Source organism: Magallana gigas, chromosome 6 (assembly GCF_963853765.1).
Source record: "Magallana gigas chromosome 6, xbMagGiga1.1, whole genome shotgun sequence".
NCBI lineage: Eukaryota > Metazoa > Mollusca > Bivalvia > Ostreida > Ostreidae > Magallana > Magallana gigas.
In genome coordinates, this window is record NC_088858.1 from 17,541,675 (window position 1) to 17,567,967 (window position 26,293).

Here is a 26,293-nt window from a genome sequence, read left to right on the forward strand (position 1 = left end):
ATATAATTTTATATTATTCTATTCCCGAAATAATAACATGGGAAAAACAAAGAAATAGTTTCTTTAAACAAAACTTTGGTCTATCGTGCACAAGCGGTGGCTAGAATGTGATTTACTCTACTAAATCATAATACATTCCTGACAATACCTTGCCGCCCATTGGTCAATATCGGACCATAACAATTTATAAAACATTACTACCATGAATACAACATTTTCCCACTATACGGACGAAACGAGGGAAAATACAATTACTGATCACTTTATTCTCCAGTGTTTGTTTTTCCATATGTCTTCTATCTTCACATTTTGAACTAGCTTGATTTTCTGTTGAGCCACTTGGCCAATTTCAACCAAATTCTAAATAAACTATTGATGGATGAATAATTTGGTGGTTTTGGTCCATAACTTAAATAATCCAGCAAGTTGTAGTAACAGAAAAAAAAGTTGAATTTGTTTAAGTGTCAATGCATTATAGATATGACATTAAATGGTGAAAGCAAATGATCAGAATACAAGGACAGTGGAGTGACTAGGGTTAATAAAATTTTGATTTTTTTTATGTTTTATTATGATGATACATGTGCCAACCATTCCTACTGGAACTAAAAAAAAATTGTGTTGCCAGCTTTATGTATTTGGGAATGCCATAATGATGATTAAGAATGATAAGATATGAAAAAAAAATAATTGTGTAACATTAATTTATGTTTCAAAACTACGAAAATTAAGTCCTTAACATGATATGATATAGAAGACTAATTTTGTTCCTGACTATAAGTTGATATGCAGCCTCAATTTAATGTTACATCGTGACGGTAGAGGACACGGCCTGTGCCTGCGTGATTTTTATGTACGGTTATACCTTGGATGTATGGGTAATAATAGGTGGAAATGTGTGAAAGCATCATCACAATGTGTAAAGTTATACCGTAGTTGATTATCTAACAGGGAATTTACATGATTTCCTTAACCTTCCACAAATTGTAGGACAATATTTTGCTGATGAGTTGTCATAGCTTTCGTGAAAAGTCAGTTGTTGGTCTTTCTGAATTCTGTAATTAAAACAAGACAAAATCAAAATAGCACATCTACATATTTATCAGTTTAATAAAAAAACCAAACAGTATTGTTTTATTTGATAAGACCCCAAATCTGTTCATATAAAGTATGTACTTGTTTGCTATGAGGAACAAATTGCCACATGTTTGCAGGCCTCTGATAACTTCTAAATTACTAATTTGCAAAATTCAGTACAAGTTAATGCTTTTTTGAAGCATATTGATTAGGTACAACTCTCTAACACTTATTTAAGGTGTTAGCCATTCATGACATTATTTATATTGATCTAATATATAAAACAAAGAGAATGAATAGGTACAGGTTCTTGTATTAAAATATTTACTTACATCTAAGAATAATGGGGTTCTGTAATCTTTTGAGAGAGAAAGAGAGAGAGAAATGCAAAAAAAAGAAAGAAGTTAATATTGGTAAAGAAAATTTACGTTACTTATTGTGAAACTAATGTGGAAGTAAGGTATTATAGATTTAAGTTGATATGTACCATGACCCCTTTGGGTTTGAAAGGGTCAAATTTGATAGGGTAGGACTCTAATTTTTAGCTCACCGAGACGAAGTCAAGGAGAGCTTATGCTATACCCTCGGCGTCGGCGGTGGCGTCGGCGTCGGCGTCGGCGTCGGCGTCCGGACCTGGTTAAAGTTTTTGTTGCAGGTCCTGTATCCAAGCTATTACTTGTCCTATCTTCACCAAACTTGCATGGATGATGCATCTGGACCTACTTATGGAATTGAAAGACTTGGATGCTGAATCTGGGTCCTAAATTTTAGATGCTGGAGGAGTTTAAGGTTGTTGGACCAGGTTAAAGTTTTTGTTGCAGGTGCCCTTTGATAGCAATATCTAAGTTACTGCTGGTCCGTACTTCACCAAACTTGCATGGATGGTGTGCCTAATGATACTGATGCACCAGACAGGCTTGAGTGCTGAATCTAAGCTATAGGTTTCGGATGCTGGAGGAGGTTAAGGTTTTTGGAGCAGGTTAAAGTTTTTGTCGCGGGTGCCCATTGATAGCAATATCTAAGTTACTTCTGGTCCTAACTTCACCAAACTTGTATGGATGATGCGTCTTATGATACTGATGCACCTGACAAGCTTGAATGCTGAATCTGAGCAATAGGTTTCGAATGCTGGAAGAGGTTAAGGTTTTTAGAGCTGGTTAAAGTTTTTGTTGCAGGTGCCCTCTGATGATTATATCTTAGTTACTACTGGTCCTAACTTCACCAAACTTGTATGGATGGTGCGTCTTATGATACTGATGCACCTGACAAGCTTGAATGCTGAATCTGAGCAATAGGTTTCGGATGCTGGAGGAGGTTAAGGTTTTAAGAGCTGGTTAAATAAAGTTTTTGAAACAGGTGCCCTCTGATGATGATATCTTAGTTATTACTTGTCCTAACTTCACCAGAACTTCCATGGATGGTGTGTCTTATGATACTGATGCACCTGACAGGCTTGAATGCTGAGTCTGGTTTCAGATGCTGGATAAAGTTAAGTTTTTAGGAACAGGTCACATGTTTAATAGATGATAGTACTATTTCAAACTTGCATAGTTGATTTAACTGTAATATGAATGAATTGCAGGAGGTAGCTTCAGATGCAGAGCTTGATCTCCATTATCAAGGATGCTAAAAAATAAATCTTAGTTATTACAGGTCCTAACTTCACCAAACTTGAATGGATGGTGTGTCTTATGATACAGATGCACCTGACAGGCATGGATGCTGAATCTGAGCCATAGGTTACGGATGCTGGGGGAAGTTAAGGTTTTAATTGCTAGTGCCCTCTGATGATGATATCTTACTTATTACTGGTCCAAACTTCACCAAACTTGCATGGATGATGCGTCTTATGATACCAATGCACCTGATGGGCTTGAATGCTGAATCTGAGCCATAGGTTTTGGATGCTGGATGAGGTTTAGTTTTTTGGAACAGGTCACATGTTTTATAGATGATAGCTTGCATAGTTGATTTAACTTTATTATAAATTAAATGCAGAGGTTGCTTCAGATGCAGAGCCTGATCTCCATTATCAAGGATGCTAAAGAAATCTCCTACCTCACTCAAACCAGCTCGATAGATAGATGTGTTTGTTGATAAATGATATAACATGATTTCTATGATATAGTTTGTATGATATGAAACAATATTGTTTGATATGATACAATATGATATCATATGTTATATTATAAAAGTTATACGATACGATATGATATTGTATCATTTTTTTTTAATTTTATGATATCGTATCATGATATTGTTATGTATAGTATTGTATATTATGATACAATATTGTATAATATTATACTGTATTTTTAATTTATTATTTTATCACATGATACAATTACATAAGATATTGCAAAATATTATATTGTATCCTATGATACAATATTGTATATTCTATAATATTGTATCATACAATATTGTATAATATGATATTGGTTACAGTAATATAGAATTATATCACATGAAATTGTATTATATGATATTGTAATATTATATAATATTGTATCATACGATATTGTATGATATGATATTGGTTTTTATGATATATTATCATATCACATGAAATTGTATTATATGATATTGTAATATATTATTGTGTCATATGATACAATATGTATAATATAATAATGTATTTTATAATATTTTACTTTATCACATGATATTGTATCATTTGATAAAGATACAATGTTGGAATCAAATTATATTGTATTATATGATATAATATCATATAATGTATCAAATATGTTTCAGTGTCATTCAATACAATATCATACTATATTATACAATATAATATCATGTTTCAATGTTATGATGTATTAATAACAGTATTATGTAATATGATATTGTAATATAATACTATATTGTATAATATTTTATGATATTGTATTACGTGATCAAATACAATAAGGTATAACACAATACAATGTCATATTATACGTTCCAATATCATATCTCATTATTGTTTATTACGGTATTTTATTGTATTATATGATATATATTATAAATATGACATGATGCAATATTTAATTTTATATCATTATATTGATTAACATATGAACATATGATTATCATAAAAAATTTTATCAGATGATATACGATATTTTGTCAAAACAGAATCCATGAATATCCAAGATCATAAAGTATGATTTTCATATAAAATGATAAAGGTGGTCTTATGTAGGTGATGTCTCATATGGGTGATGCTCCGTCTCGGTGAGCTTTGTAATCTATGATTACCTATGTTTATGTTCAGAAATTTATATGAGGAATTGATCTTTATTTTGATTTTTAAGCAAGCCAACATAAATTATTTTTCAAACCACGACTAGCAGAGTCTACAATTGAAAACAATTGAAAACATCGAACAGGTATTTACTACCGTAGATAAAAAAATTCTTGTAATGGTTTAGAAACAAGCTAATAATATTCATTGATAAAATTTGTTCTAATTTTGACTTCCTGGATTTATAAAATTGTTCAAATGAGGGTGGAATTCTTAGACAGAAATATGTAGAATAATGTTGTTCACTGTATAATGTTCAAAATTTGTAAAATTATAATGCAAACTTTTGGCAATAAGGAAGCTAGTTAGTGAAACCTACTTGATCAGAGTTATGTCAGGCTGCTATTTTTTGGTATGACTGAGCGATGTGGCCCATGGGCCTCTTGTATATTACTGTTTATAACATTTACAAATATTTTTGATTTTTTTTATAGAACTAAGGGGTTATGTATTTGTTGAACAATATTAAGAGGATAAACTGTAACAAATACATGTTGATTGATTGATTGATGAAATATCTGATTCATTTAACGGTATGTAGGTCAGTGCTTGAGTGAATGCTTTCATTCACAAATAAACATATATTTTCAATCAACAGATTTCATGAATTGAGGCTTTACAGGCCGAATAAAATCTTTAATTTATAAACACCCTTGTAAATATCAGTTAAATAGCAAATGTCTTCACTTATAACTTAATCATTATTGGAGAATTGGGGCAAAATTCCTGTTAAATGTTTTGTTATTAAATAAGGAATAAGGAATCATTCTTTGAGTATTATGAGGTGATAATTTTGGTCGGGGCGTGATCGAATCCAATAAAGCCAATATCACCTCATAATATTCAAAGAATGATTCCTTATTATATTTATATAATTTTAAGCCATCGTATGATTAAATATTTAGATATAAATAAGCAAACCCTGCTGGCGCCTCAATTTGGCGTCAATTGTATTATGGGTTATATAGTACAAAATCGATACGTATACTGGTACTGTACCAGTTATTGGCTAAGACCAGTTATCGGCTAAATTGAGGGTTCGGGTCTATAGCACGCGAATATCCGAGATTTTTTAAATTCAGTCATCTGTTTCTAATAAAGAAAAATAAGTTTGCTTGAAAACTTTCTTCAATATGTTTTAAACATGAGCTTTAACGATCATTGTTTACCGCTGATTTACATCTTTGCACTTTCAACTGGGGGGGAAGTGACGTATTAAGTTAAAAATAGAATATGACCTCTTTGTGATACGTAATAATATCCCTTCTTTGATTTGACATATAATATCAATACATATAACATTTATAAAGAAAAGGAACTCACTAAATTCCGAGTGATTCATAGCGCAGTTGAACGCCTGATTGTATAATTATGCATTGATTAGCGTACGATTGTGTTTATTACCGTATGATGATAAAAGAATAATTTTTATGAGTTTAATTTATGTATTATAACCCCTACGACCTATAGGCTGACCCCGCAAGGGACATAATTCAATCAACACTTTGCAGAATATAAAATCAACATGTACAAGGATTTTACTATGTTATTATCACGAAGCCGATAACTGGTACAGTAAATCATAAAACCTAGGCAAATTCGGGGTTCTAAATAATGATATAATCTAACCGATGGATAAATAAGGAGTTCACAATTTAAAGTATGAAAAGTTTTATTCCAATATATCAAGAAATAAGGAAACACGAAAAGAAAACGTAAAATTATAGCCGATAACTGGTACAGTGCCAGTAGTGTTATCACAGGCAAAGAAACTGGAAAATTTAAATATATTAACTTCACATGCAATGTATGGGGCTTCCTTATCTGTTTTATGCACAAACACACAGAATGTTGACAGATCAGAAATCTTTGTTGAAATATCCACTCATTTGAACCAGAGTATAGATTATTAACTTCAACAATATTGTTTGAGATACAAAGTTTATCAAATAATTATTTAATTTTTTCTCATTAATTTCACAAACGGGTATTATACCGGTTTGTAAAATTAAAAGGACGGCTGTGCATGAGTATCCATTCTACACTGTCGCAAAGTCTGCTAAACAAGAAATGATGACTGATCAGTATATACCGGTATATCAATCAAAATAAAAGATACCATTATGAGAATATATGTATCATTTTAAAAATTAGTAGCCTGTAACTTTGGTATAAAATATCAAGAGTGACTTAAGAATGCTGGATGGGTGACAAATTATTCAGTTCTCCCTTGAAATTATAGATATATTTTTGGCCATGAATTGTCATTTAGTATGAAAAATTCTAAACATTTTAGATTTAAAATTTCAATGTTTTTTCCATCTTTATATAGAACTCTTCTTCTCAAGGAAACTAATAAAGTCTTAAAATGGCCACGGACATCCTACCCTCTTAGATACAGATTGTTTAATAATAAAGCTTTCTGTGTATGCATTTACCATTGTATGGTACTATCATTTAATTTTTGTTCTTACTATGAACAACATTCTTTATGTTCATATGTACCATATATGCTAATGACATATCATTTTGTTACTGCATTTAGATCAGAAGAAGAGTAAAGTTAGAAGGAGCAGAACTAGATGATTATCTGCGGAAGAGAAAAAACAAAGAACAAGAGGAACTGCGAATCAAGAATGAACAGAAGAGGTGAGAGATTATAAAAGAATCTGTAAGGGAGAACATGAACAAGGTATGGCATCTCAGGCTATGTAACGGAGAACATGACCAAGGTATGGCATCTCAGGCTATGTAAGGGAGAACATGAACAAGGTATGGCATCTCAGGCTATGTAAGGGAGAACATGAACAAGGTATGGCATCTCAGGCTATGTAAGGGAGAACATGAACAAGGTATGGCATCTCAGGCTAGGGTTCTTATAAGACATATTCTCAGCTGGTATTTTGGGATTAGTGAAATCTTGGGTATTTTAAAACAGTTTGCAAAGAAAGCCATAGTAAATAAAAGTGCCGAATGCTGCACTTGTAGTATACTTAACAACTAGAAAAAAACCAGTCGTGAGAGTTATCGTTGTAGTAAAGCAGTGTTTTGCAAGATTCCATGCTTAGAATGTGTAAGAATTATTCCCAATGTGGACCAGCAATTTGTGTTTGCTCAGTTAAAGAAGAGTTTAAGACAGGTGGAAGAACTGATTGCAATCATGTTGAGATTGAAAGAGATATTAAACCTATAATAGATCTATAAATGTCTTTTTTTTAAGAGGGAAAAATCTGTTACCTATTGAATTTTCTTAAAAGATAAGAAAATCTCAGTTCATTACCCTCTATATCAGTATTGGGTTGTTTACATGTAAAATCAGATTATATTTACTGGTGGCAAATATATTAACAATGTATATATATTCATGTATCAATGTAATGAAATGGGAGACAAATTGAAAAATCAATTGTTACTAATTGGATTTGTTATTACACATTGTAATCAGAAAATTTAATGTACATGACCTGAAGATGAAAATTTGATTATTTATGAATTGCTGTTGTTGAATTTGATGCGTTCCCCTGCTGTAATCACCAGGAAGGTTAAGAGCTTGACATTTGGATATAAAATCTCTTTGGAGAGGATGAGTGTTCACTATATCAGGGTTGTCTCTAAAAATTGAAGTAGAAGGGAGAAATAAAAAAGTAGAAGGGGATCTGACGGTCTAGCTTATAGCTAGATTGTGTTTGAAATGCAATAATAGCCGGATAATTATGTCACTTAAGGCGGGGGAATTCCCCGCCTCCCGGGTCTTGGAGACAACCCTGTATATCATGACAACTTTGCTTTGTTTGATAACATACCTGATTACACAATGTATAGCAGGTTAGGAAGTCTGGATGGTCAACAAATTACCTGTCAGGTCTCTACCTTAAACATTTTATTATGACTTTTTTAGCAAAGAAAAAATCCAAAGAAAAAGTCTGTTGACATGCTATATGGTACATACATTACATTGTTAGTCGGATTTTGATTTGATCTGATTAAAATAAAGTGAAACACTGATGAAACAGAAATGCATATACTGTAAACATGTTTATATAAACAGATAACAGTAAATATAACAGTAATATTTTAAGTATTTCAATGAAAATTGAGTTTCATTCACAAAACACTGAATTGGGGAAATTCTTAATAAAAATTAATGCTTGCAATACAGTAGAGAGTATTAGTGCCTGCAACCATTTAACCTCATTCTATTATTGCATCAATCTGCACAATTAAGAATTTTTTATATTTTGTGATTTTTAAAAAAAATTGGGGGAGAATGGGATTGCCAAACAGTAGTAATTAAAAAAAACTTGTAAGATCTTTTCGTAAATGAACTCATTACCTATTACTTAGTGAAAGAAAGTGTCTTGCAAAGGAAGGAAAAAGGAGAAAATGTGATAGTTTCTATCAAATGTCATACTTACCCGGTAATTAGGAATTTCACAAGAGCTAATGGCCTTTTGATGTTCAGCCCGGTAACAAAGCTTTAAAAGGAGAAATCAAGGAATGATTTGTAACCCTTTCAGGTAGTAATTTTGTCTTGGAAACACTTGTTTTTAATTTGCAATTTGTTCTCAATAGTCAATTATAAAATGACTATGACGCCCCATTAACAAAACATGTACCTGAAGTCATTTAAATTGGGGGATGTTAGAAGTCTGATATGCATGCAGTTTTAAGGACATTGAGGAAGTTTGAGACATTAGCTTAGTTGTAACTTGAATGATTTGTTGAACCAATGGGGCTTTCTAATATGTATAATTGCATGCATTTGAAGGGTGATTGTATGGTACATCGATCTAGTCAGTAGTCATACAGATTATTGAGGTTAATGGTCAAGGACAGACACATTTTGTACTCTTAGTTATCATCCCCATTACAGGTATGAGTGGTAAATCATGTATGTCAGACTGACATGCTGTAATTTCAATTTGTATGACTAAATTCATGTAGCAGTAGTTTTTTGCACACTGTCAGAGTTCCATTTTGAAATACCAGTTTTTTTGTACTCCATGTATATGGCTGCATGGTTATAGAATTTTTCAATAAAGTCCATTTTGCATTGGATATCCTTCCATCATTCCCTTCTTAAATTCCTCCATCACACTAATAGCTGTAACTCAGTGAGCTCAATCAGTATTAAAAGATTAAATGAAATTTTTTAACAAAGATATACGGTAAATTGACAAATAATCACAATGGTTTTAATTTCACTATGTTTGGAGTTTAATATTTCCCTGCAAAATTAAACCCACCCATCGTCAATACTATCATTTTACAATTTAGAATTCTCTCTATATATACAAGCTTTGGTGTAAATATGGGCATTTCTAGTGCAGTGGTTCTTGAGAAGAAGATTTTTAAAGACACCCCCCCTTTACTCACTATTTCACAATTATCTCCCTTTTAAGAAGGGTTACGCCCTTTATTTTCACAATTTAAAATCCCCTTACCATAAGGATGCTTTGACCAAGTTTGATTAAATTTGGCCCAGTTGTTTTAGAGAAGAAGTCAAAAATGTGAAAAGTTTACGGACGGATGGACAACGGACAACTGGTTTTCAGAAAAGCTCATTTGAACCTTTAGTTCAGGTGAGCTAAAAACATAATGTGAAAAAGCAAAACTAGAAGATAGCTTATCAATAACATGGTTTTCAATGTCAAGTGCATGATAGTAGATACTATTAGATACTATTTCATGCAAAGGAATTTTGGTAGGCATGCATTTATATTCAGTGAGTCTTTTGAAGTGTTCATCTATATGTGAAAGTTTTAGATCTTGAGCGTTATATACATGTAGCTAGTCATGAGAGCTGTAGGTTGATATGATTGTAATTTTCGTTATTACAATAACAGAGAGCTTGAGGATGAGTCGAGTGACGAGAGCGAAACAGAGATGGACACGGACGCTCAGACGGTGACCAGTAAAGGCAAGCATGACCTGATGATGAAGAGTGAGGTCAGTATGAACAGAGACAGCCAGTACAATCCTAACTCATGGCACATTTTGCAGTGTATTACTCTATATAACCAAATACACTATAATACCCTGTTTTTAAGGCTTTAGATTATTGGTAGAACAATACACCTTATGTAATCTGTCATGGTGTGTAATTTTGAGTAACGTGTTTTAGAGTTAACTCATGCCAGATGACAATTAATTAGCGAGGGTCAGTCTACTCTCCTAATTATCCCCAATTAGTCAATGTAATTGTTCTGAGTAATTATCATGAGTACTGTGCCTCACTTTCATTAATTATCTTTTAGAATATAAATACAGTTAGAAATTTATTCAATTCAGTCAGAAACTTTCGACCGCTACCTCATGTTGCTTATGTCTTTATACTGACTATCTAGTTGACTGTCCACCAGTCTGTCAGTAAGACTAAGCAACATCGAGCTAAATTTCAATCTGACTCATTTCGGCCGCTACCTCATGTTGCTTATGTCTCCATACTGACTATCTAGTTGACTGTCCATCAGTCTGTCAGTAGGACTAAGCAACATCGAGCTAAATTTCAGTCAGACTCTTTCGGCCACTATCTCATGTTGCTTATGTCTTCACACTGACTATCTAGTTGACTGTCCACCAGTCCGTCAGTAGACTAAGCAACATTGAGTTAAATTCATTCTGACTCATTTGGCTTTTTAAGGAATAATTATTTTTATCCTGTTCTATTTTGGCTTTATTTTATTTATTGTTGATATTTTATAAGTTAATTAAAATCACTTGATCAATAAATTGTGAAACCTGCCTTCGAGTTATAGCTCTATGCATATTCGACTTAGAGGTCAATTTAAGCCTATTGACTAGGCTGACCCCCTGTCTCTTGGGTTGGGCCTATACAAGTTAATTCCCCTTATTCTATAGTGCCCTTTACCCTCGGTGACAGATTCTAACAGACATAATTTGCTGTGTAATTATCTAAATAAGCACACTATAACTCTTCATAAGGCTTAATTTAGACTATTACTTAACAATGTACCTTTTTATTCCCAATAAATACTATAGAAATAAAGTATACCATTGAGGGAGTCAGCAAGATTCCAGTTCTTCAAGGGCGGAGCCGAAGAAAATAATGTTGCACGCTCTAGAGAACTGTAATCTTGCTGGCTCCCTCAGTGCTGTACCTAAACTTTTTTTTATACCAATACATTGTCAAATGTTAAATCAGGAAAAAAGTTTAAACTTATTACATGTAATTAATTTGCCATTTTTACATATTGTGGTTTGCTACTGTAAACTGGTTTCAGGACTATAGTGAACTAGTTTTTATTTGATAATGAATATTTATGATTTTCAGAGAATAAGCAAAATATATTGATTTAGACACGGATACATGTATTGTAAAATAAGAAGAGATGTAATAAATAATTTGTGTGTCACTCTCATCAAACACAATTTTTAACTTCATTGAATGTAAATTGAAAAATATAAGACTCCAGGTCAATTCTACTGTCCTGAGGTTAGAGAGTATATGCCAGTTTAGCTTTGATATGTTTTTGTGCAATAAAGACAAAAAAGGCAGCACTGTAGCTATCTAATATGTCATCAGATTTCATAGAATTGTGGAGAACTATGGTACTATATAATTGTATAACCTTCAGAATTAAATCCAATGAAAACTAAGACACATGAATCCCCTGCTTAGCCAAACATGCTGCATCTATGAATGTATATTAATGATGCTAGCTATCTGCAACATACCAAAGCCTTAAGGTGGAATAACACATCATCACAAAATGGCTGACCGCTGATCGAAACGACATTTCGTTTTATTAAAAAGATTTAATTTATGGACTGAAACATGTAACTTTCTCAGTAGCCAAGTGGATAAAGTGTCGGACTTGTGATCCGTACATCCCAAGTTCGAATCCCGCAGGGGCTTTTGTTGTTACTTACTGGAATAATTATTTTAGATATTCATTTTTTAACCCAAACTGCAAATATTTCGCTTATTTGACATTTACAGTTTATTTATCTTTATATCTTTCATTATCAAAAAATTTCCTGTTAATTTGAGTGACTTTTTCAAGGTGTGTTATTCCACCTTAAGCAGACATGTCCCCCAGATAAGCGGTTGGAGTATTATTAGAATTAAAAAAAAAAATCTCCATAGGTGAGAGAAATATATAGACTTAAAAAACTAGTTATTATTTAGGTTTTGTGTTCAGGTATTAGGGAACTTATCAATACTACACAGAACAAAAAAAAGTGGGAGAAAATGACGACAAAAACGTGACTTTAAGCCTATACTTATATTTGCTTTGTGCTCTTGTTTCTTCGATAGAAAAATAAAGCTTTACATCTTTGGACCTCTGACACTTTTGTTAGGCTGTATTTATATGGAGTGGCTTAAAAAATAAATAGTTATAACAGCTGTTCAGCTTTTATTATGACATAAATAAGTTACAGATGGGGAAAATTGTCAAGTTTTATTTGATAAGCCACAGTTAGTACTCTTAGGGTTTGTCTCAGGAGACATGTTTTATTGATTTCTGGCTTCAATTGCCCCTGTATTCATACTTTCAACTATTATCAGGATAATAACGAGACATATAGCAGTGTGATCTTTGATTAAGAGATAAGTAAAACATTATCCATGTCTTTTGGAAGTTGGAGCAAGGATACTGAATTTTAATGCCAGTCAATACAAATATCTCATGAGCCAAAGTCCTTATATGCAGATGTTGATTTTGCTGATATTCCATACGATGATTTATTTATAGTTAAAGTTAGTGTTTATGCTTGTCACTAACCCTCTACTTGAAACTGCAATCAAAAGCCCGCTAAATGGCTAGTAATTTGCAATCAGTTGGCCAATAACTTTCTTTGTCTTTTTGGTTGTAGATAACATATATTGTGCGACCAACATGAAATCAAAATAGTTTATTTAAATATTGATGATGAATACTCCAAACCCATTGTGGGAGTCACATAAAGCCTTGGTTTTCTGGTCAAAAATTTATCCTTGAATTCAACATTTTTGACAGTTTTTGAAGAAATTAAAAAAGGTTTATCATATTGATGGTGTCAACTGATAATCTCAAGAGAAGCACTATAAACACTGTCAGATATAGTATTATATAAATAGTGCCTGTTTGGGAGGGTAACAGTTGAAATTGACACCCCGAGAAAACCATTGTCAACCGACGCGAAGCGGAGGTTGACAATGGTTTTCGAGGGGTGTCAATTTCAACTGTTATCCTCCCAAACAGGCACTATTTATTTTGTTATACTGAATGTCTTTTTTAAAATTTTTAAGAAAATTTTACTGCTTTTATATAGGAATAACGTGAATTCTACAGCGAACCGTACGCGCATAATTTTCACGCATGTAACATTTTTTAATATTACCCGTTGCCAAGTGCGTTGCTAACGCTGAGGGTAATAGTAAATATTATTAACTGCGTCTTAACCAATCAGATTTCAGTATTTAACATGAAAGTATAACAATGATAAAATATACACCGAATTTATTGAACACCAGGGGAATCAACATTTTCAATTTTCATTGCCAATTATTAATTTGATACTATTAATACCACAGTCCTTTACCCTGACCCTTTTATGTTTAAAGAGAAGAAACTTAAAAGTTTTCTTTTAGTTCTATATACATGTATTTTGAATCTGCCCACTGTCAATGATAAGGGTAAATTTGGGCAAAATGGAAAAGATCTATGAAATTTCCCTGCTTGTTTACAATATTACAAAAATTGACCAAATTTACAATTATATGGCAACACTGATATTCATGTACAGTACATGACCTTATATAAAACACAAAAATATCTATTAAACTAAACTTTAATTGCTTTCACTAAACAGGGTAAAAGTCGAACAGGTTTCTTCAAGCAAGCCAAGAAGTCCTATCCAATGTTTCCTTTCTCAGAAGAGAAGCTAAAATGGGATGACTACGGAGAAATTATCAGGTAAAAATTTGTTTTCTTTTAGGTGTGGAAATTTAGGATATACATAGTAATGTGAAATCAAACAAAATTAACATTATAACCGAAGCAGAACATTATGACATGTTTTGGTGTCATTTTCTTGAAATGTATTACATTCAATCAAATTTCATCCATAAGACTAAAACCACGTAATGATCTAGATATATTTATAATTTACTCTCCACAAATACTTATGATACATTTTAAAAGAAAAGCAAAAGCCAGCAACCTGTGGACTGTTAAATAATCTTCTGCCAGTTTCACACTGAAAATTGATTTAACTTTTTTCTTTACATGCAGACCAGAAGATTACACTATCATAGATGTTCCTCAGACAGACGAAGATAGTTCCGCAGTAAGGCAGCAGTTATTATATTTACTTAGACTGCAAAAATTCATTTGAATTGTTTTAAATTTTTGTCTTTGACTAAGTATTGTTTTGACCAATTGATGAAAATAATTGCTTTTGATGGAGAATCTACTGGAAACAGTTTCCATTAGGTAACCATTAGTTAAGCCCTCAAGGGCCATTGAAAAGGAGACAGTTTCCTATTTTGTCTTCAATAATTTGCCGTTTTTGAAATTTGATTTCAGGCAAAATATGGTAAGAATTGTTATTAGAGGTCTTTTAATGAGTTTTCAACTGCGGTGATTAATGTAAAAATATCTGTCTGGCAAAATGATCAAATTTGATACTGGTATTGAAGTCATTTAAGTTTATTTCATTTTCATTTCAAAAAATCTCTCTCTTTCTCTCTCTCTTTCTCTCTCTCTGAACAGTACACCATTAAATTTTGTAAATGTTAAGAAAAGTATGCTCTCAAGGGAAATATATTATGGTCACATAAAATGTGTTGTCTGTCTTCACACTTTTTTTTGTTGCCGTCCAAGATTAGATGAAGACAATCTAAGATATCAAGTTGGTACAGACATGTAAATTACCTGCAAGCTGTTTTATCAAAAGAACATTATTCAGTTCAACTTGGTTAAGGATTATGATATCCTTTAGGATATTGTTGTACTGTGTCTGAGTTTCTAAAAAAAAACCTCATTGGTGATTGAGAGAGCTGTTTGTGTATTACCTGGGACTGTAGATGGTAGGAACCATGGTAAACAAGTCGGGAGAAGGGACAGGTTGGATAGGATGCGGAACCTTTGTTATTTCTGGTGACGAGAAGTGCATGTCCATGTCATGTTAATTTTAAGTCGGTCAAATTTTCATCCCTTTTTGATCAATACATTGATTTTATTGAACTGGAGTCCAACAATGTTTCTCTATTGTTTGTGAATGCAGGCTAATGACTTGTTTTTTTGTGAATGGCTATTTATAAATGCTTGCAGTCGATATTGTACATCAGTTCACACTAATTGGAAAGAGTAGAAAATTAATTTGGTCGACATCTGCAAAATTTATACATACGTGGCACAAAATTTTCTCAGAGCATGGATAATGATAGACTGAATTACGAAAAAAAGATGAAAGGAAAATAGGCAAAATGGTCATGCTCAAGGGCATTTCCAACAAACTCTTTTTAGTAATCAGCAAAATTGTTCAATGCAAAACATTGATAAATGCAGAATAATGCCATTTGTAATTGTCTCTAAAATCTGAATTATTCAAAAGCCAAGTCCCGTTTTGTAATTGTATGTCTGTATATATGTAGACATTTCACATTCTTAAAGGACTTCTGGGCATTGATAGAACTTAAGATTTATGGCCAATTGGATAAAAGCTAACTTTCACAGTAAATTAGAAATAATTATAGGCTATCTGTCCCAGGTTACTGTCTCGGTCACTTTTTGACAAATTTTAATGAGAATACAAATACCTGTCAAGGAATTATGATTGAAATTGATACGAGGGGAAAAATCAAAGATTTCTTAATTGATCAACGCTTCTTCTTTTTCTAAATCGAAGGAATTAATATCATAAACAAAAACAAATTTCTTAGGTTTGTAATGGAAAATGTCATCTTTTCTCCATTCAGAAGTATTCGGACACCTCGCACAATGTTTAATGTTATCATTCTGACATCATGTCGTTTGCAATGCAAAATTATAGATAGACTTTATTTTAAAACCTGAAGTGGTAGAGGGGATGTTTCAAAACAGTTAATCTGGACTTTTTTTTATCTAGTGTATGAATATAATTTGGGTACAAAGGTCTTTATGATTATTGAAATGTTAAGCAAAAAGTGGCAGAAGCAGAAACCTGGGTTATACATGTAATATATATCAAATTTATGAATTGAACACGGTGCATATCAGACAGCTGAAAAGATTTACAACTTTGCTCCTTATGTATAGTACACTCCTGTTTCAGCTGTTTTACTCCCATACCAAGTGTTAAATTTGATTCTTTTGATGGAGTATGTGAAATTTTGCAACTGTATCACTTTTACGTTAAAAATTGGTCAGGTGAAGAGTGTATTTATGTGTAATATTAGAAAGCTCCTGTCATCAAGTCCGTTATGTCTCCCACAAAATAGCTTTAAAATCTAAAATCTCCTGTACGTATCAAACCAGTCTCCCATGCAGGAGACTTAAATCGTCTGCAAACATTTTTGTCTACCCCACAATATATATTTAGGCAGAATAACCCTCGTAGTCGAGTTGGTATGGGGGATAGTCACCCACATAGCATTTTATAAAGGTTCACTGGTACAAATATAAATGAAATGTATGAAATTGAAAAAGAGAGTGGTGTTGATAAGGGATAGAACAATATGCTAACATCATTGCAGTGTATGACTAGAAAAGAATACAATGTTTTTTCTTGGGTAGAACATTGTTTGATATGTACATGCTACTGAGTAGATACTAGATACATGTAGTTTATTGTTTCCGAAATTTTTCACTTTATCATTCTGTCATTGCAGGAAAATGTGAAGAAACAGGATAGTGCAATTCAAGGTGAGATTCAAGGTCACAAACATTCTCTCAGCTGATGTTGATAAGAACCGAAGAAGAGCTGGGTCTCTCTTGAATTTAATTTTTATAGTGATCAGTCGATCTGTACATCAATCTTTCCATCCAAGATCAGTTGTCTGGAGCTTATCTTCTTTCCCTTTATTCCAATCTGGCTCAAACTTTACCCACAGAGTGCTTTTGGGTAAAGGGTGTGCAATGACAATGAATGAAGTTTCTAGGTCAAAGGTTAACATCATAGCAGAATTATGTGAAAAAACCTAGTCCGGATCATATAATTTCTTCCTTCCAATCAATTTGGCTCATACTTCACCCACAGAGTGCCTTTGATCAATGGATGTGCAGTGACCTTGAATGAAGTTTCTAGGTCAAGAGTCAAAGTCATATCAGATCACAAATTTTTTTAGAGCATATTAACTCTCCCCTTTCTTATCTGGCTCATACTTCTAATAAACAGAGCTTTTGGATAAAGGGTGTGCAGTGACTTTTAAGCAAGTTTCAAGGTCAGATATGAAGGTCATAGCAGATCTCTTGTTTTAGTCCATGAATTATTTCATTGTTTTGATCTTGCTCATATTAAGGTAGGGCCTTGCCTTGCCAACCTGAAACTTTCAAAGCCATAGGTCAATGTCAAAGCAAAATCCTCTGAAATGGTTTAATGTACAGGTAATCGGGCCCATTTGAGATGGTCACCATGTATAGTTTATTCAATTACCTATGTCAAAAGTAAGTGCAGTGTTAATATACAGACCATAATTAGGAACAACTCTGTATCGGATATTTGTTTACAGAAATAATGAAGAGAACTCATACACTATTAATGATCATATTGTAATGTTTTTTGTTTACCTTATAAAGATTAATACACACTTTAGTATTTAACCAAGAAGCATAGTTAGCATACATTAATATTAAGAATGAAACATATTTGATATTTAAAATAAATTTTGAATTTAGCTGCGAAGTTCATGCCCAATACACACTGGAATGATTAAGAGTTTCTGTGCTTTGTGTGTCATCTCTCTGCTTTAAAGAAAGTGTTGATTTACAATGAAATATTGTCCTAATTTTTACCCAGTCCACTAGCTGTGAAACAAACCTGATACAAATTAGGGTATGCATAATGTGATGAAGTCATTGTCACATACTGGTAATTTTATTAACATGTATGAAGGGAGACAACTGGGGTATATGTTCAATACTTTGTATCATGTACCGCTAGATAGATAATGGTTGAAAGTGTGGGAAAATTGGGATGGGGAATGTGGATTTTGATCAATTTCTCATATCTAAATAAAGTTGCTTTTATTTATGAAGTTGAGTGTTCTAAAAGCAAGAATGAAGCTAGGAATTGTGAAATTTTTACTCTCGTTTTTTTTTTTGGAATTTGATTAACATAGCTAGGATTTACCAAACTACTTAGAAATCAAAGTAACTGTATCATATTTCAAAAACATTAGAGCTGTTTGGAAAGCTACAGACATTTACCATTTGTACATTATTTACTGTTGCCTCCAAAAAAAGGATTACTGTAATCATGAAAGATACGAAAAATGAAAAAAAAGGTTTAAGTCAAATGCGTCATTGGATAAGATGACAAGCTTGCTTTGTCTATTGATCTGGAGAATTCTGTGGAGGTCATTCAAATATTTCATACAGTTATACATTGGTAATTCAATATCCTTGAAATATCTGTACTACATGTACTCAAATTTTTTTTAATAAATAGATTTTTGTATTCAAAGTTCGACTGTTAAAACTTTAATCATAAAGAATACATGGAGTGTCTCCCTAGTTTCCGAACAACCCCATAGAGGTTATTGATCAATAAAGTACATTCAGCTTTATAGTTTTCAATTGAATTCACCATTTTTAGCCGACTTGGAGAATTTATTAATGACATAAAGTAGTGCATGACCCAGCTTGTCAAGGTTTATGAGGAAAATAATGAGTATTTTTGTTAATGTAGGTATATGTTTGATGGCAATCTGCTTTATATTGTAGACTTGTCAGAGGTGCCTACAAAGTGTGTTGCTGCCACAGTGACCCTCGACATCAACGCCAACATCCAGTACATCGATTTTGAGGGGCGGTCCGATGGAGAATCTATCAAGAAAATTCTCTCCCAAATCAAACCAAGGCAGCTAGTATGTTTCTAGCTTCTGTCTGACTTAGATAAATTAAGTTAAAAAGCAGCCAACACTGCGGTTTGCATGAGAAAAAGAGTACAATCGAGAGTAACTGGTATTTGTGCACTTGCTGTTTACAGGAAAGATAGGTTTCATCATTATTCATTGAATACCAATTTTAATAGATTTTGTTGGGTTGATCAACAAAATAAAATGATAATACCGGTAAATTAAATGTTCATCTAAGGGCAATTTTTTAGCTCACCTGAGCCAATGAAAATATAGAGAAAATCTTTAAAAATCTTCATCTCAAAAACTATTAAGCCAGGAAAGCTCAAATTAAAATGGAAGCATACTCAGGTAGTGTAGATTCAAGTTTGTTCAAATCATAGTCTTTGGGGGTAGGGTGGGGCCACAATGGGGGGGATCAAGTTTTACATAGAAATATATAGAGAAAATCTTTTAAAATCTTCTCAAAAACGATTTGGCCACGAAAGCTCAAATTTGAGTGGAAGCATTCTCAGATAGTGTTGATTCAAGTTTGTTGAAATCATGGTCCCCGGGGGTAGGGTGGGGCCACAATTGGGGGATCAAGTTTTACATAGGAATATATAGAGAAAATCTTTAAAAATCTTCTTCTCAAAAACTATTAGGCCAAGAAAGCTCAAATTGGTGTGTAACTATCCGCAAATAATGTAGATTCAAGTTTGTTCAAATCATGGTCCCTGGGGGGTAGGGCGGGGCCACAATGGTGGATAAATTTTTATATATAGAGAAAATCTTTAAAAATCTTCTTCTCAAAACTATTAGGCCAGGAAAGCCCAAATTTGAGTGGAAGCATCCCCAGATCGTATAGATTCAAGTTTGTTTAAATAATAGTCCAGGGGTAGGGTGAGGCCAAATTGGGGGATGAATTTTTACATAGATATATAGAGAAAATCTTTAAAAATCTTCTTTTTAAAGTCTATTTGGCCAGAAAAGCTTAAACTTGTGTAGAGGCATCCTCGGGAAGTGTAAATTTAAGTTTGCAAAATCACAGTCCATAGTGGTAGGGCGGGGCCGTGATGGCAGTTTTAATTTTTACATAGGAATTTACAGAGAAAATCTTTAAAAATATTCTGGGAAAATTTTCACTCCAATACTCAGTACTTAGTGTGAAAGCACAGGTTATGCAGATTTAAGTTTGATGAAACCATGATTACCTAGAGAAAAGTGGGGCCACGAAATGGGGGGGGGGGGGGGTTAAAAAGGAATAGAGAAAAATCTTCTTACAGGTACAACAACAAAAGAGGCTTGGTATTTACCCCCAAAAAAGAGGTGGATAAAAATTGGCAGATTTTCAATTTTTTTTTTAGCAAGATCTACTGTACTAAGTTGTCAAGATATTTTGATACTGTAATGCTAATTTGATCAGAATTAAGGCAATTGTTGCTCAGGTGAGCGATGTGGCCCCTGGGCCTCTTGTTATTAGGATTTTACTAGACTTTGACACGTGCGTGCACGGGTTGACATTGCATCTGATAACGGGCATTTACAAAATAAATACATCGAAACACCGTATATTGTTGACATTTGCATAACCAAACTTCAAGCCTACAATAATGCTGTTAATTTTACTATACTCTGCTGAGTTGGAATAATCTAACGGTATCTCGGGAAAGGGCTTCACCACAGTTAAGATGCCTCCCGTAATGTACCAGAAAATTGCAGAATCGCTCTAAAACGATTTTGGAGAAAATTAATAAAGTTGCATTGAAAATAACAGTCAAATTGTTCACAACAAACCAATTTGAAGCTGTAAATAAGTTTCTTCGAAAAGTCTAAATCTATAATTGCATAATTCAACATATTGCAAGAATGTTTTTTACACACCATGTTGACATTCGAAACTCTCAGGATTTTTATAGTAAATGCACTGTGTAAAAGTTATCTCCCGTATTTTCTTTGATGAACAGAAAAAAAAAATTCCAATGAAAATTGACACCCATTTGTTTTATCGGTTCCAAGTTTATCCATGCAAATGTGATATTGTGGAAACATAAAATAAAGAGCCTCCCGTGATTTAGCTTGAATGTAATGCGCATGCGCAAGATAGTAAAATAAAATTTTAAAAAATCAGATGATTTCCAGAATTTTTTGAGGAATATTTTTTGATTATTAATTAACGAAGCTTGATTGAAAAAAAAAAAAAAAAAAATTGGTAATCTTCAAGTACCAATGATGTTTAAAATATATAAAACAAAAGACAGTACTTTTCCGATTTATCGGTATAAAGCTAAAACATTTGAGTCTATTGTTTAAATATATTAGCTAGTATAGATATTGATCAGATCATTGTTCATGAAATTTCATTAAAATTCACAAAAATTGATGCCTACAAATATTGATAAAATCACGCTACACATTTATGAACAACACCCTTGTACTTGTATTTCTACAGATACTGGTGCGAGCCACTACAGAGGCCACTGAAGCTTTGGCTGAATATTGTAGAAAAAACGAAGGGGTAGTACAGGGGAAGATCTTCCTCCCACACATAGGTGAAGTGGTGGATGTCACTAGAGAGAGCCACATCTTCCAGGTTAGAAAAAAAGCCTTCCAACCTCCATCTTCTGATTCTAATGAAAACAGTTTAATTACTTAATAAAATGTTATTTACCATGTGTATATATGTACATCGTTATATATATTTATTGGTGGCATACCTAAAACAACTTCAAGAAAAATATACCCGTAGTACTGGAACCTTTAATTTGTTTGAGTATTTTCTTTCTCTCTATGAAACTTGATGATGTGGAATCAATCAAAATGCTACAGTATACCTTTATCGAGTTAGATGGTGATGTAAATTTCATTTAATTTTTATTGGGTTAGGTGCGACTGAGAGACTACGTGGTGTCTGCTCTTGAGTTCGCAAAGGCTAAAGAAACGGAGCTAGCGTGGATCGACGGCATACTGGATATGAGTCGTGGAAAGGTAGATACAGGGGCCATGTATGACGCAGAGGAAGGGGAGCTCACAGAGGAAAAAGCCAGAAAAATACAAGGTCACACTGTTTTGGTAGCATTTCTTTATCCTACCTTAGTAACTTTTTAGCCATCAGGACCGGGTTGCTCAAAACATTGGTTAACTTTAACCACTGGTTAAGTTAACCAGTGGTAAAAGTTAAACAGTGTTTTGAGCAACCGGGTCCTGAATCCTGAGGTTTATTGGTTGGAATTTTCTGTTTCCAGGTATTTGTCATTTAGCTGTCATCTGTCATGCACTCCGTTTGTACATTTTTAATTTTTTTCCCTGAGTAGACCACCAATTTTAATTGCTTCAAGGGCTTTATAGATAATCAAAGAGAAAGGCCATGGTAAATTTCAAGGGGAAATAATTATAGAAAATTCAAATTTTGGTTAAATTAAACTCTTTAATTTAGAATCAGATATCCTCTATTATCAAGCTTTCCAAAAGCTTAATCAGGTTTGACTTTGTTTTTTATTTCTTTGGGGAAAAAAATGATAAAAAGCAAGTAAAATCGTAGAAATATTTTGGTATATGTAATTGAATGTATGATTTTGTAACACCCCATCAGGCTATTCTATAAACCATTGTTTGAGAGTTTCATAATTTGGATGCGTTATTTATCACTGACATGCAAATTTAAGGCATTCAGGAAACAGTGATTTAAAAAAAACTATGATGGTTTTGGCTGACTTTAAATGAATTCAAGACCAAAGCCCGTAATGATAGAGAAGTTTTCTATCTATAACCTCCTCCTGTTCTGTTTCCAGATGGTGCCTTGAATGGAGAGGAGGACCCAATGGAAGTGGTGCCGACAGTTGAGGCCTTACCACACAACCAGTTTGTGGGGCATAAAGCTGTGTTTATCAATGAGCCCAAACTCTCCGACTTTAAACTTGTCCTTCTACAGGAAGGCATCTCGGCTGAGTTCATTGCTGGTGTGCTTATCTGTAACAATAATGTGGCTGTTAGAAGGGTGAGTATTCAGGGACAGTAATTCCAAGCTCAAAAATTTTCCTTTATGAATGAAGATAAATTCTATAGACACTTCATGATATATTGAAATTATGGGTTGTCTATCTTTGAGTGCATTGTGTTTTGTTTTTCCGTGTAGTTTGTATAATATTTTGTAATGAGAATGAGTTATCTTTCTTTGACTTTTAGTAAGAGGAGGGCAGTATAAATGCATCTTATTCAATCCGAGCTCCTTCTTAAGCCCCTTTCACAATTGGCGCACGATCAGAAGGGACAAAATATTCGTGCGACCGAAAAAAATAGATATGAATCGTAAACTGTTGCCAAAATAGCTGAATTTGAAAAAGTATTCGTACGAAATTCGCACAATCTAAGCGAGCGTTGTATGATGTAAACGCATTAAACCATGTGATATATCTTGGGTCTATATGCGACTGTTGTACAATGAAAGCGACTGTTGTACAATGAAAGCGACTGTTGAAAGATAATGCGATGGAATCGCAATAGAGACCAGGTGATCAGGCGATTGAACGTGCGCCAATACGATTGGACGTGCAATCTTGCGTTCCATGGTACGAATGCTCGTGCGAGTCAGAGGGGGTATATACCGCCCATTTCCGACGCTCTTCAGTAGACATAGTTGAAAGCGAGAGAACATGCCGCCCAAGAAGAAACAGAGATGAAGCAGCATTTATTATCATACCTCAATATGATTATTCTAGTATATCTGATTGGTCTAGAAAGTCACATGACAGGGCGATTTCATAGGAATGAAAAAGCCGACATGAGCATACGATATGTAGACAAACAGGATCAAATCAAAAATATTTATTCATTGATTTTCTTTATATCAAAAAACCAACTTAACTCTCTATGATTCAAAATTATGAAAGAATGGTAAATATGATTTTTCTTGGAGTAATAAATCTTCATATTTTCCTTACCGTTTATTGTCAATTGTGGTCTGAAACTGAGATTCTTATACAGGGTATATATGCTAGTGGCATATTGAGGCTGATAATTCGTGCAATGATATTGAAACATTGTAAGATTATATGAGACATGTGGAGCAAGAGTCTCATGGTCGCAAAACACACGCATATAAAGCAGCGATTCATCTTACGACCTTTAAAAATCGTGCATCACTCTTGCGAGTACACAAAACGTTGTTAAACGTTCTTACTCATGTTTGTGCGTTGCACTGCGAAGATTTGGATCGCATTCGGTCGCGTCTGAATAGTGTGCATGTCCACTATTTTGAGGAGACTTGATGCGAGCACTAAAACGAACGCAAGACCTCGTTCAACGTATGCGAGAGTTCGTGCAACGTATGAGAGAGCTCGTGCGAATCTAAAAAATTCCGATCGCAAAGTGTTGTAAAGTGCTCGTGCGCCAATTGTGAAAGGGGCTTTACATGCATGTATTGATTAGTATAATTCTCATAGATGGTTGCATGCCATTATATAGAATTTTTTTAAAGAAGTGTCAGGTATTTTTGGTATGCAAATCATTCAGAGATGTTACTAATTACACAATTACACTGTTTTTTAGAAACAGCTTTTTTCTATCGTCTGGGTCATGACTTTTTATTAATATATTATCTTATATTGCTTCATATAGAACGAGGCAGGCAGAATACAGCTGGAGGGGACAATATGTGAGGACTTCTTCAAGATAAGGCAGATCCTGTACAGTCAGTATGCCATTGTGTGATGGAATGTGGTTCACCAGACAGTCTGGACTAGACCAAGACATCAATTCTATGTGTTGTCACACAGCTATTGTGTACAGCTGGGATAAGCGATTCCATACTGCGTCACGACATTGTATGGATTGATTCTTGTTTGACACTCTGAAAATTAAGATCTGACCATTCCCTTAAAAAAATAGTCTGCAGAAAATTGTACCAAAAGTTGCACCTTTAGATGTTTATTACAATTCTGATTTGTCATTATGTTGATTGAAGTAAAAAATTCAGACCAAATTTTTAATTCACATAGAATATGTGTTTCATTGTACATATGTTTATCATTTTCTCATTCTATCTTGAAATAAGAGTATGTAAGAATGTGTAACTGAAAAATCAGTCTGAATGCATGTCAAGAATAAATGATATGTACCATCAATTTTGTTTTAATTTTACAAATGTGCTGAATTGCAAATAAGCTATAGCAAACATTTTGAGATATGTGTATTTATTATAATACCAAAGAAACAATTTCGCCTATTGTATATTGAGTTATTTTCAATATCATAAAATACAAATACACTGAATTGTAAATGATGTTGTAACAAAATCCCTGAACCATCTTTTCCCAATGAAACAGGAAGTTAGGAAAATGGACCTGCATTAAATGTTAAAGTACAAGCATTTGGAATTCTAGTTTCCGATAGAAATTGCTGGAACTAACTGCCTTTGTGACTTGTTTATAACGGCGTGTGTTAATTAAAGCTTTCTACTTGTCCCGCTCTCAATTACCATCGGTAACATGATACAATGATTTGGTTTCAGTCAAGCACTTGAATGACATTAAGCCCTCAGTAAAAGACAGCTTTTGAGTAACCTATAGTAAGCGATTGTTATCCAAGCATTTTTAGCTCACCTGAGCCTGAGGCCTAAGTGAGCTTTTCCAATCAAAATTTGAACATTTTTAGCTCGCCTGAGGTTTTAGTTGGCTTTTCCAATTAAAATATGTCATCTTTGTTGTAAACTTTTTGCAATTTTGACTACTCCAGAACCACTGGGCCGATTTTAACCAAACTTGGCACCAGGCATTCTTGGGTGAAAGCAATGTGGTCCTTGGGCCGCTTGTTTATTCTATGAATTACTATCAAAAGTTTTTCTTTATATTTAATAAAAGTCAACACCAAAAGTTGTCCAATCCTTTTGTGTAATTTACACAATAAAATATGTTCAAATCAATCAAACCAACACCAAAAGTACA

The 26,293-nt window shown here is 33.4% G+C and overlaps 1 protein-coding gene across 1 annotated transcript in view; it reads left to right on the forward strand.

The window, feature by feature from the left end:
• The window catches only part of LOC105319344 (cleavage and polyadenylation specificity factor subunit 2), a 70,048-nt gene extending 44,574 nt beyond the window's left edge, over positions 1-25,474 (forward strand). Inside the window, exons 11-20 of the mRNA XM_034467752.2 lie at positions 6,912-7,015; positions 10,213-10,315; positions 14,186-14,289; positions 14,608-14,662; positions 17,187-17,220; positions 19,240-19,382; positions 21,805-21,945; positions 22,239-22,410; positions 23,144-23,349; positions 24,969-25,474. Of these exons, the coding sequence (XP_034323643.2) occupies positions 6,912-7,015; positions 10,213-10,315; positions 14,186-14,289; positions 14,608-14,662; positions 17,187-17,220; positions 19,240-19,382; positions 21,805-21,945; positions 22,239-22,410; positions 23,144-23,349; positions 24,969-25,061 (1,155 nt within the window). The 3' untranslated portion in view covers positions 25,062-25,474. The remainder of the gene's footprint in view (positions 1-6,911; positions 7,016-10,212; positions 10,316-14,185; positions 14,290-14,607; positions 14,663-17,186; positions 17,221-19,239; positions 19,383-21,804; positions 21,946-22,238; positions 22,411-23,143; positions 23,350-24,968) is intronic.
• Positions 25,475-26,293: the final 819 nt, after the last annotated feature.